At 42.2% G+C, this 12,593-nt stretch overlaps 1 protein-coding gene across 1 annotated transcript in view; it reads right to left on the reverse strand.

The window, feature by feature from the left end:
- OBSCN (obscurin, cytoskeletal calmodulin and titin-interacting RhoGEF) overlaps window positions 1-12,593 on the reverse strand; it is a 172,546-nt gene that overhangs the window by 118,404 nt on the left and 41,549 nt on the right. The window contains exons 16-24 of the mRNA XM_065744974.1: window positions 11,564-11,839; window positions 10,080-10,355; window positions 8,499-8,774; window positions 7,478-7,753; window positions 6,148-6,414; window positions 5,404-5,673; window positions 4,921-5,184; window positions 1,043-1,309; window positions 617-729 (exon numbers count right to left, since the gene is read on the reverse strand). Coding sequence (XP_065601046.1) covers window positions 617-729; window positions 1,043-1,309; window positions 4,921-5,184; window positions 5,404-5,673; window positions 6,148-6,414; window positions 7,478-7,753; window positions 8,499-8,774; window positions 10,080-10,355; window positions 11,564-11,839 — 2,285 coding nt within the window. The remainder of the gene's footprint in view (window positions 1-616; window positions 730-1,042; window positions 1,310-4,920; window positions 5,185-5,403; window positions 5,674-6,147; window positions 6,415-7,477; window positions 7,754-8,498; window positions 8,775-10,079; window positions 10,356-11,563; window positions 11,840-12,593) is intronic.

Consider the following 12,593-nt stretch of genomic DNA (forward strand, 5'->3'; position numbering starts at 1 on the left):
CCTGTGCTTAATTCACCTGCTTCCCTGGACTTAATGGAACCATGCTTACTGGAAGATGTGCTGAAAATTAAGCACGGTGCAATGTCTTCAACATGCAGGAATGGCTATAGAACATGCATAAATCTTGGCTGACCTATGACAGCTTAAAGCACTGCAGAGGATAGGCAAGAAGACTTTTTGGACACTATCTTGAAGAAATGACATTCTCCCCATGTAGAGGAAGAAACAGCTGAGCCCTAGGAAGGTATACAAAGTACCTGAGCAAATCATCAGGAGCAAAGAAAACCTTAAAACCTAGTTCACATCAGGGCTATAAACCATGGATGAGAATTTCTGTGTGAGAACTGAAGCTCAAGATTGTACTCCTACCAACAAGATTTTGTGCAACAAGACTTCAGGAGTTCACAATAAACTCAAGAAAAAATTTAATTTCGACCTGATAAATGAACGCAGAATATAATAAAAAAGAATGCTGATCTGGGCAAGTAAACAAGCATAAAAGAAAGAGCAAAAGCTGTAAAACAAAAGCACAGACTCAAATCCCTTAGAAGTAGAATTAAAGACTCTCATTCATTTCCAGAAAAGTCAGAAATGAAAATGCCATTATGTGCCATACCTTGAACCACTTGACCTCCACATTGGGCCTGGACAGCTCACACTCAAGTGTGACTTTGTCCTTCTGAGTGACACTAACGTCTGCCAATGGCTTGCTGATTTTCACAGGCAGTTCTGGGAAGGAAAAAAAAGGATGTGCAGTTAGTAGGGAATGAGGTCTCCAGGAGCACTTGGCATGAGGAACAACGAATGGCAGTGCCTACTTTCCACGTTTAATGGAACTTGAAAGTAACAACAAAATCCTATTGCTGTGAGCACGCTATCATTACTTGTGCTAAGGACAATGACATTACAACAACCATCCTGATATGTGAGAGGTGCAACTTGTCCAGTGAGTAACATTCTTTGCAGTTGCAAAGAAAGCTGGTTGTATTCTTAAAGTAATCAGGAACAGGAGCAGATAACCATGTCCCACACCAACCAGTACCTGTCACGGTGAGCTTCCCTGATGAATGAACGCCTTCTGCTTTAAAGGAGATGAGTCCTGCATCCTCAAGTGTCACAGAAGAAAGTGTCAGTGAATGTTTTTTCCCCTGGACGCCCATCACGATGTTTGGTGCGGGCTTCAGCCGCACGCCGTCCTTCTGCCAAGTCCCTTCCACATCCTCATGGGACACCTCCACCATAAAGGTGGCAGTCCCCTTCTCAGGGACTTCAAGGGGCTGCATACCTCTCACCAGCTTGATCTGTCGCACTGGAAAACAACATAGTAAAGTTGGGGAATTCAGTCCGGGAGATGAGAAACAGAATCACAGAATGAATCGTAGAATGGTTTGGGTTGGAAGGAAACCTTAGGATCGTTTAGTTCCAGCCCCACTGCTATAGGCAGGGTCACCTCCCTCTAGACCAGGTTGCTCAAAATCCCATCCTGCCTGGCCTTGAATGCTTGAATCAGGACTTCCAAAATAAGTTACATTCCTCTTCTTTCCCTAGGTACAATAAACAACCTTCACAAAGAAAAAAAAGAAAAGAAAACTTGTTCATAACCAGATCCATGCGTGCTCTTCTTAAATGGATCCTTTTAGATGTAAAAACACAGCCACAGGGAAAATTTTCAAGTGTCCTCCTAGGTATTATCCCACTTCGTAGTGAAAACAAGACTGAAAAAAAATATTTTTGCAAAGTTTTTCTTGTCATAAAGCAAAATACATTTGGGGAATAGTAGAACCAGATAAAATTTACCTTCATATCAAGAGATTTGCAATTTCGTTCTCATGTTCTTGGTATAATTTCTGCTATAATTAATTGGCCTAATTATGCTTTTCCCCGATGAGAGCCTAAAAGTGTATCACAAGAAGGACCAATTTACCCATAACTTTTTCTTTGTCCTACTCAGCCATCACTTTCTGTCCATAACTGAAAGCAAAATATTCAGCCAGATTATAGGCTTGAGCAGCTCAGTTGCTTCTAGGATCTCCCAACATCTTAAGCTTAGAACACACACTTGTCTTTTGATTAAGCATCTTTTATAGTCAAGTAAAGCAATAGGTTCTCACATAGCTATTCCTCATTTACTTTGCTCTGAAGGCATTCTCAAGCCTTGCAGTATCAGTCCAGGGAGAGGGGAAGGGGAGGGAAATCCCACACTCCTCTAACATCAGTCTTCTCAGCCTAAAGTTCATCAGCAAATAATGGCAGTCCATTTTGCCAACTGCCAGTCTGTGAGCACTTAAAGAACATCTGCTGACCTCAATATGAGCTCTAATATATCAAAGAAAAGAATATATCCAAATGTTTGCTTAAGTGACAAGAAATGTGGAGCTTGCTTCTATCATAAAGCAGTGCAAGAGCTCAATGCCATTTTAGATGGAGGATTTGTACTTAAAATAAATACAGCTGAATGAGATTTTTGTACACTACCCCTTTCCTGCTGCATCTCATAACTAAGGTTTGGATTATCACAAGAATTATCTACTACCATTAGCCAAACTCCAGTTTGGATCACGCTTCAGCTTGAATCACTTGGAGTTTCAGCCACTTAATGAAACTACCTCACGTATGAGACGTGACTGCAACTGGATATCTGAAAGCACAAATCTCCTAGTTATCTAGTACCAGCATTCTCTCCTCCCATCAGAACATGAAGTTTTTAAACCAGGCTCATGTAAGCTTGCAGGACACACCTTGTGTAAAACTGTATAAACACTGCTGGCAGCTATCAGGCAGTCAGTTGCCTCCTGTATAGACCCTGTTCCATCAGTTTTTACTCCTGCCTACAACAACAGACAGTGACCAAACACTCGTGCAACTGAAATACATCTTAGTCACTGGAGGTGTTCAAGCACCATGGAGATGTGGCACTGAGGGACACGGTTGGGAGGCATGGTGGGGTGGGCTAGGGTTGGACATGGTGGTCTTTTCCAACCTGAATGATTCTATGTTATTGCTGGAAGGAAAGTGGCATAACCAGAGTTTGAAAAAACTGCCTTGGGGTACAACTCATACCAGCAAACTGCCCCACTCTGCACTGCATTCTTGCAGCACATGGTGTCAATGAACTGCTCTATTTCTCTATCTTCTGTGGAGCCGTTCATCTAATCTAACTGAAACAGCAAGCCTGAACCTAGATATAAATCAGGATCACAGTCACCAGAAGTTCCTTAAATATTCAGAAAGACGCTCTAGAGAGTAACTCAGTGCCTCTACAAATTGAAGCAGTCTCTGAGCATCTCTGCATTTTCCAATCTCCATTGGCACAGAAGGATCCGATGTGATGCACATGGCCCAAAGATTAACACTGACTATCATTTGGAGGTTAATGCCTGCAGGTTACTTTGCTCGTTTCTTCTTCTTGTTCTTTTTTATACAGATATTCAGTTTGGAGAAAAGATGAGCAACTGCCAATAGAAGTGATAACCGCATGGTTTGGGACACCGAAGCAGAGATCTGTGACAACTGTCAGTCTAGAATATTTTGATGATGAAGTTGTCTTAACAGTGCAGGCAAGTGATTTGACAAACTCTGCTCTGTGTGAGACAGTTTGTCACCAATTTTTTATATCTTTGATTCCCAGTCTGCTCTTAGGCAAAAAACAAAAACAAAAACCAACAACCAAGTCCTCATCTCACCCCTTCCAGCTTTTGCCTCACAGAAGGGGCAAAATAGAAACACTTTTATACAAGCAGAGAGATTTGTAGAGAGATTTGTAGTGGAGTAACGTAAGTAAGGATAGGAAGTTGAAGGTGTTAGGGAGGAAATCCAGGCTTTAGCTACAGGGCAAGTGGACAGAATCATGAAGCAAGGGCCAAAATCCAAACAACTCTCATTATTTCACTGCACACCACAATTCCTCTAAACATAAGCTATATTCTGCACAGAACGTCTATGCACTGCTGAGATTCTAGCACAAAAATCTGAACCAATGCAACAAATCAACCTGTCCACCTAGTGCAAGGGAACACACACCACTGGAACATAAAACTGTATGGCTTAAAATACCTAGAAAAGTCACCTAGCCCTTCTCCATTGTTCCATGACATGCTCAGCTTTTTGTGTCCCAGATAGATATTTCACTAACTTCTTCTTAAACCCATACTGGCTTCAAAATCCCTCCAAATGAACTATTCAGTCATCCAACCATTAAAAAGGTTTTGTTTTGGTTTTTGTTGTTGTTGTTGTTGTTGTATAACCTTGATCTTGCTCATTGCAATTGAAGACCATTATTTCTGCATGGAAAACAGATTGCTTCCTTCCACTTTCTAAGAGCCTGTTGTGTACTTGAAGTCTGCTATCAAGTTTCTCTGTACCTATTACTTCTGACCTACACAGCACCAATTGGTGGCAGGGGCTTTGCAGACAAATTGGATAGACCTTAAGCACTTACATTCTGTCCTCTTCTATTCTGTTGCAATCATGGATGCAGGAAATAGGACAGAGGTACAGGGCTACAGCTGAGGCATTAGCTTACTTGAAAGCATCCCTAGATAGATTTGTTGTTGTTTATCTGTTTCTATTTTTTTTTAAACTCTGACTGAATGTAAAGAGATGCTCTGAAAGATATGCTTTGCAACGAGAACAGATGGGTAAGCAGGGAATAGGTTGCTAATAGCCACACAATAAAAAAAAAAAATGGAGTGCTCCAAAATGAGAAATTTCAGAAGAAAGAGAAGAATCAGCTAAGAGATTATGGTCCATGACATGCCCTCTCTTCTATCTTATCTCAGGTATTTGTCTGATGGCCAAGCCCATGGCCATATCCCCATGGCAACTAGGAGTGGCAGTGTCCATTACGATAATGGAAGAGATCTGATCCCAAGTTCAAATCCCATCCAGCATATTTACAGACCTGGCAATCATTCAACTTACTTTCCACATTGATCTTGGCTTGGGTCTTGTCATCAGGACTCTCACAGCAGTAAAAGCCCCTGTCTGCAAAGGAGATATCCTTAACTATCAAGATATGCTTTGTTCCCTCAGCTTTGATCTCTATTTTTTCACTGGGTTTCAATACAATGCTGTTCCTCATCCACTTGACCTCTGCAGGTTTGGTCAGCTCTACCTCCAGGGTCACGGTGTCTCTCTCTTCAACAGTTCTGGGCTCCAGTTTCTTCTTGAATGAGATTGAGGCCTCTGATAAATGAGAAGAAATAATAGTAAGAACGTAGGAAACCCACAAAACGGTTTTTTAGAAATAATTTAAATGGTGGCTCCAGTCCCACTGCATTCTGAGGATTCCTATTTAAGGAAACAGAATTCCATGCTGCTGCCATAAGCAGAGGAAAGGCCACATAAAACCCACAGACCACAGCACCAGTGACAGACTGCCAGCAGGACATTACTGCCTCTCACCTCGCACTCTGAGATTGGCTGTGCTTTCTACACCCTCAGCATTGGCAGAGATTTCAGCTGCATCTTCCAGTGTCAGATCAGTGATGGTGAGGCTGTGGTTGGTGTCCTTCTGCGAGATCACATATTTCTTGCTGGCTTCAATCTTGACACCGTTCCTGAACCATGTGACCACAGCATCACTGGGAGAAACAGTGCACTTGAACACGGCCTCTTTTCCTTCTTCAGAAGCCACATTGTTGAGACTGGTAACAAATTTCACCACTCTGGGAGCTGATGGGAAAGAAGAAACCACTCAGGAGCACATCTTTGAGATGGTATGAGCACCTTCAAAGAGCCAAGAGAGTCAATGATTTTATTGGAAGTGTCAAATTTTATAACTCGCAGCTGATCACCATAATGCACCATCACATCTCCTGTCTGTAAGCTGTATCTATAAAGATGCAAGAAAACAAAGAGGCAAAGAAGGGGGAAAAAAAAAAAAACCTTTTGGGATATTTAATTCTTAAGCCTTATTGCAGCATGAAGGTTGATTTGCCCATATACTACAGGACCTGAGCTCAGCAATGGTGCTCTTCACAGAGGTTCCACAGACATTTAGAGAGGAAGTGACATTTTGTACTTGGTTGTTAACACAGGGAATGGCATATAAACACAAGAATAAACTTGGCTTTGCAGTGTTGTAATGTCTGATGAGGAAAGCCAAGGATCCTTCCATACTGTCACCCTTCATTTCCAGAGACATACCTTTGGGAGTGATGGTAATGCTGCACTTGTCATCTCTGGACTCACAGAAATACTCTCCCTCATCCTCAGCCCGGATCCCTGTTATTGTAAGGGTTCGTTTGATCCCCTCCTCGTGAATCTGGAAACGTTTTCCTGGCTTGATCTCAACTGCATTCCTTCGCCACACCACCTTCCCTTTGGCATGGCTCACTTCACAGGTCAAAGTGATGCTGCCTCCAATCTCAGCATTAACAGCTTCAAGCTTCTTGGCAAACTTCACTGGGATTTCTAAGATGGAGAGGAAATAAAATAATTATGAGAAAGTAAAAGTTAAGAAATATGTTCTTCAAAACCTATTCAAGCCAAATTGAAAAAAAAAAAATAAATAAATAAAAATAAAAATAAAAACACACACAAAGAAACCCCCAAACAAACAAACAAACAAACAAAACACAGACAGACAGACTTGGTGATCAGGTTAGGCTGAAAAAAAAAAAAACCCAAAAAAAAAAGCAAAAGATGGAAATTTTGGGAGATTTTTTGGACATGGATTTATATTACCATTCTGCGATGTAAGAACAGTGCCTTAAGCAGGCTTAAGGTTTCCCTTTCTGATCTTCTACCTGATGAGATGCTTGGAGGATTTTTGTTGCTTTCATCTATTGGTTGGGATTGTCTCTTTTTGCTGCTTTTATTGGGGTTTTTTGTTGTTGTTTTTTTTTTTTGTCATCAGAGTCTAATTTGCCTAACTACAATTAAAAATCTGTACAGATGCAAGAACCCCAGCAGCTACATTTGTATTTCATGTCACTGGAGATACAGCCAATGGAGTTAGGGAAATCTGGAATGTGACACACTCAACCTGTTGGATGGATCATGTCCTGCTAGCAACCACTCCCATCCAGACACAGCTGAAGGGAGCTGGTGGGGCACACCCCAGCTGCAGATTTATCCAGCATAGGTGTCTGAAGGGACATAAACCCCATTCTACATACTCCTCATCAGCTTTGTCATGCTTAGCAGAGTAAGGAAGAGCTGAGGCTCTGCCCATGTCCTACTGACTGTGTTAGGAGGAAATAGAAATTGTGTGATGACAGTGGGGAGCAAACACCAAGTAAAAAACCCATCATAGTCCTTGATGTCCCAAGTGATCAGCAAAGAACAAACTTGGACCTCTAGAAGCAAGAAGGAATTTTCTGGTCTATGTTGGAGATGCCACAGCAGCTGCAACAGCAATTCAAGTCTAAAGGTTGGAACAGCTTTTGAGAGAGGACAAACTTCACTACATCCTCCCATGAGAGAAGATCAACTGTTAGGAAGGGACACAATTTGCAGGCTGCTATCTGCTCACCTTTCACTTGTACTTTGAATTCCTGCTTGTCATTCTTTGTCTGGCAGGCATATACAGCAGTGTCTGTGCTCTCTGCCAGGTTCACTGTCAGAGTCCTGGATGCCCCCTCACTCTTTATCTCATACTTCTTGCTTGCCTTGATTTCTCTTCCATCTTTGTACCACTTCACTACAGCAGTTTCAGGTGTTACTGCAGTAGTCAGAGTGATGCTATCATGTTCTTGAACAACGAGAGGCTCCTTCTGGACAAATTCCTTCTCAAATTTAGCCTCTGGTTCTAGGAAAGATATTGAAATAGGAAAACTAATAATTTATCAAATCCTTAAACACAGCAGTTTTCAGTTTCCCTCTCCATGATTCACAATTGCATACCAGCTCATTTATAATCTGCTACAACATAAGGAATATGGCTGATGGAATGTTTGCTGAGTAGGAAGAAAGAAAATGATCCATCAGGAAATCCAGAGCTTCTGCTTAGAAGAGAAACAAAGGAATGGAAAACGAAGTATGCATTTTATCTGCTACCAATGAAGATTTGTTTTTTAAAAGTAAAAAGATGTGTAATTATCCTTCTGAATTTCTAGAATTCTAAAACTAATTGAGAAATATTAATATGCTAAATAAGGCCTAAGGATGGCCTATTTTCTATTTGTTCTACTCCCTTTCTCTTGGCCCATTCTTTATCTTGTACAATGCCTTGCCACAGAACTGTGCAATTCTGGGACACACAGCAGCAGAGGGGGTTGTCTTAGCCACCTTCCTCCCTATCTCTATTTCTACTCTTCAGAATTTCCTATGTCTGCTTTCAGCTCATGGTCACTGAAACAGATCAGGTGATGAGGTGTGCAAAGGATTTCACCCCACTAACATTACATGAAAAAAATGAACCTAATGTGTGATGTGGTTCACTGATGCTGTCCCAGGGGAAATCGTGGCTGCACCATGCCTACAGGGTAGAAGACAGCCAATCTTCCTCTAAGCCACATGGATTGCTGCTTAATTCTCCCAAAGTGAATGCTCACCAGTTGCTTCCAACTTGAAGGTCAGCTTCTGGCCGGCTGCCTCACAGACATATTCTCCAGCATCTTTCTTCTCCAGCTGCTCCACAATAAGACGCCGGGTTTGGCCCACAGTTTCCATTTTGAACTTTCTAGAGGAAGCAAGCAGTCTTCCATCCTTGTACCATTTTACTTCGGTTGTATCCTGGGCTACTTGGCAGCTGAGGGCAGCACTTCCTGCCAGGACAGCGCTCACCTCCTTCTGCACCTTCTCCTGGTTTATGAATGCAGGTTTTGGCTCTGAGTGCAGGAAAGAAAGAAAATATAGAATGAGGGATTGTATTTACAGGAGGTTTGTATGTACAGGTTGGAAAATTTTCAGGTTACCACTTATGCCCAAAATGATTGCCTTCCCTAGAGAATATTAGCTCTTCTGTTTAAGCAAATTGTAATGTCGAATCTAGGGAACCCAGAACAGCACTCCTGGCTTCCTGAGCAGATTTCTCATGACTTTGCCACAAATGTGACTGTCAAAGGCACAAAGGAAATGTGCTCTCCCTGCAGCACTCAGGTAGCCCGGCATAGTGGCTGGCAAAGCACCCAAGTATGTTTGCAACTTCAACGCTCCCTTTGACATCACAAGCTTAAAATAGGCTGTGGACCTAGGGGACCTGGCCAGAAGGTCCCATTGCTGGGAAACTTTCCTGACAAAAAGGGCATTTAGCACCTGGCGAAGTACTGGGGCACCTCAGAAGTCTGAGGTCTCAAATACACTATATCACAAATTGGAAAAGAGACATTTTCAACCTATCTCAGTGTCAAAGCCAAAACTGCAAATGACAAAACGTATTCCAGCTACACGGTTTTCAGAAATGAGATTGAAAGGAATTTTAGCTCAGCTGCTTTCAGGCTCACGGTCGCTGCTCCAGCACTGTGCTCAAATGCCTCATGGCAGGAACACTCTGGGCATACATCTCCTCACTGCTCTTCTTTCAAATTTCAGCTGAAAATGATTCTGTTCCTCATCCTGATAGCTCTTAACTTACTCTTCCATTTTTTGCCTCACCAACCCAGTCCTTTCTTCCTTGTGGGTGATCTGCAGATACCTATTTTACTTTGACTTCAAGGAATACCCAGCTCTATCAGGTCTGTTACAGTGAGTGCCAGACTCACCCAACCAAGTGCAACCTCCACCATAAAGGCATAGTAAACAGGCAATGTGCTGCTAGGAGGCGTTCCTGCTGCTCCTCCCATGACAGGCTGCAAACATAACATACACTCTAGCCATACCACATGTACTTGTCTTGGTTGTTTCAGTGAATAAGAATCACCCTTTGGGATCTCAGGCATAGGAGAGATCTGAATAATCAGTTGAATATTACTACCACTGTACATATATCAGCAATTATTATTCTACAGACAGACTGAGATAGGCCTTTGTGCCACGCTAAAACCAAATGCCTTCACTTGCTACAAATCCAGGCAATGGAGTACAGGAAAAAAGATTAACACATCACAGACTATTGCATCTGGATCACTGTACAACAGTAATTAAAGTTTTTACTTTACTGTGCTGCACTGTAGTCCAGACAAATGATGTCTTACCTGTGACGACAATCTTGAAGGTCATTTTCTGGCCAGCAGCCTCACAGGTGTACTCCCCAGCATCTTTCTTCTCCACCTGGCTCACCACCAGCCGACGGGATTTGCCCTCTGACTCTACCTTGAACTTCTTGCTCGAGGTGATCAGTTTCCCCTCCTTGTACCATTTCACCTCGATCTTGTCCTGGGCCACCTCGCAGCTCAGTGTGGCATTTTCTGTTGGTGCAGCCTTCACCTCCTTCTGCACCTTCTCCTTGTTTGTAAAAACGACTTCTGGCTCTGAGAAGAGACAAAGGTTCAGCATGCTGAAGATATGAATTTGCCCACTGCCCTTTTAGCTTATAGGAACCACTGGAAACCATATCTTTGATTTGACAGAACACACCTAAAGCTGTTGGAAGAACATGAGAACTGTGCCATGGAGGGCAATGTTCTCAGTTTTCATTTGCTTGTGTTTGTTGTAGTTTTGTTTCCAAAAGAAGCTTTTGGTTGCTTTGTCACAAAAAGATTTGTATCTGTGCAGCAAGCTATGAGATTTCCTGCATGGTTCTTAAAGCCATTGTACTGTGGTCGAGGGAAGAAATATTTTGGCTGCACCTGAGCCCAAATTGACAAGTTCCTAGTGTCAAGAAATGTACCGTGCTGCATCAGAGACCCACATAATTAATTTCTTTTGTTCACAATAGATGCCTCTGCTATCAGCCCTGGGTCATTCTGGCTCACTGCAAAGAGTGACAGACCAGGACTTCATGTTCAGGGCTTTGTCTCTTTTTCCCATCCAACCTTGAGAAAAGCCTAGCTTATCTCACATTCTTGCATCCAAGTGCTGAAATATCCTCACCCTCCAGGAGACACATTAGTCGAGTCACTTGAAAGAGAATTAGGAGAAAGAGGGCAGGTTGGAAAGCTAAATTGTTTTTCCTACTCAGGAGCCACAGTAGGGCAATGAATCTTGGATGATTCTCCATAGCACTTTCTTCACCTTGCTGCCAATTACTTGATTCCTTAGAAACACTGATGTGCACAAAACCTTCCAGTTATATCTTCCCCACAGGATGAGATGAGCCATTCCAAGATTAATAAAAAGGGATCAGACATTGGGCTGATACCCAAGTGCTCACCATGTTGCCTCTGTTCTAAACCATTTTGAGAATCAACTGACTGCAGAGTTGTCCAGTCATACCAATGCATGGGGATGGAGGGGAACAAGTAGAATCTTTGTATGGATCACTTCCCACAGCAAAGGGAAAATTATGAAGTTTTTAAGGATGGAGCTGCCTATTCTAAGAACTTTATGGAGTTTTATAGAGAAGATATAAAGAGGAATATATTCAAAACTCTTTTCTCCATTTTCCCATCAGTCCTAAACCATAGCAGTCACGGTTCCCAAAAATAGGACATCTAAAAGGAAATTTATATAAAGGAAGAATTATTTTTCTAAATATTTCAGAAATCAGAAGGATGGACCAAAGAATGTTCTCCCTCACCTGTGACAACAATCTTGAAGGTCATTTTCTGGCCAGCAGCCTCACAGGTGTACTCCCCAGCATCTTTCTTCTCCACCTGGCTCACCACCAGCCGACGGGATTTGCCCTCTGACTCCACCTTGAACTTCTTGCTCGAGGTGATCAGTTTCCCCTCCTTGTACCATTTCACCTCGGTCTTGTCCTGGGCCACCTCACAGCTCAGCGTGGCATTTTCTGTTGGTGCAGCCTTCACCTCCTTCTGCACCTTCTCCTTGTTTGTAAACACAAGTTCTGGCTCTGAGAAGAGAGAGATACATTTGTTGGGACACTTGAAAGAGGAGCAGGATTTTAGGAAGGAGTCAGAAAATTGAATCTGTTCTTCCAGTCTGATATCCCAGTAAAATGATGCACAGAGAAGTGGTGCAATTTGTGAATGCATCATCCCTAGAAATGTTCAAGTCCAGGCTGGATGGGTTTTTGAGCAGCCTGGTCTTGTGGAACGTGTCCCTGTCCATGACAGAAGGATTGGACTTGAATAATCTTTAAGGTTCAGTCCAGCACAAGCCATTCTGTGATACATCTTAAATGATTCTCCATGACACTTTCTTCCCCTAACTATAATTTACTCGATGTCTTAGAGACATTCACTTATAAAAAACATTCCTGTAGTATTCTCCTCACAAGATGAAATGAGCCCTTCCAAGACAAACAAAAAATGTGCAAACACAGGGCATACACCCTAGTGCTTGAAATGAAGCTCCTGTTCTGAAACTGAGAATCAGCTGCATTGCAGAGTTGTTCCTGTTGTATCAACATGTGGGAATGGAGACGTGCAATCAAAACTTTCCTTTCTATGGCCTCATTCCCACAGCAAAAGGAAATTCCTGAAGATTTTAAAGAATGGAGCTACCTCAGAACTGTATTTGGAATAATTTGTTCAGATTCCTCATCAGAGATAAGCCATCACAATGATCAGCACCATAATTTTAAGAATAACAGGAAAAACTTCTGAACTAATGATCATTTTCTAAAATGTTATAGAAATAGGAAG

Source organism: Cyrtonyx montezumae, unplaced genomic scaffold (genome assembly GCF_038088225.1).
Source record: "Cyrtonyx montezumae isolate F1298 unplaced genomic scaffold, pur_monq_1.0 scaffold_32, whole genome shotgun sequence".
Taxonomy (NCBI): Eukaryota; Metazoa; Chordata; class Aves; order Galliformes; family Odontophoridae; genus Cyrtonyx; species Cyrtonyx montezumae.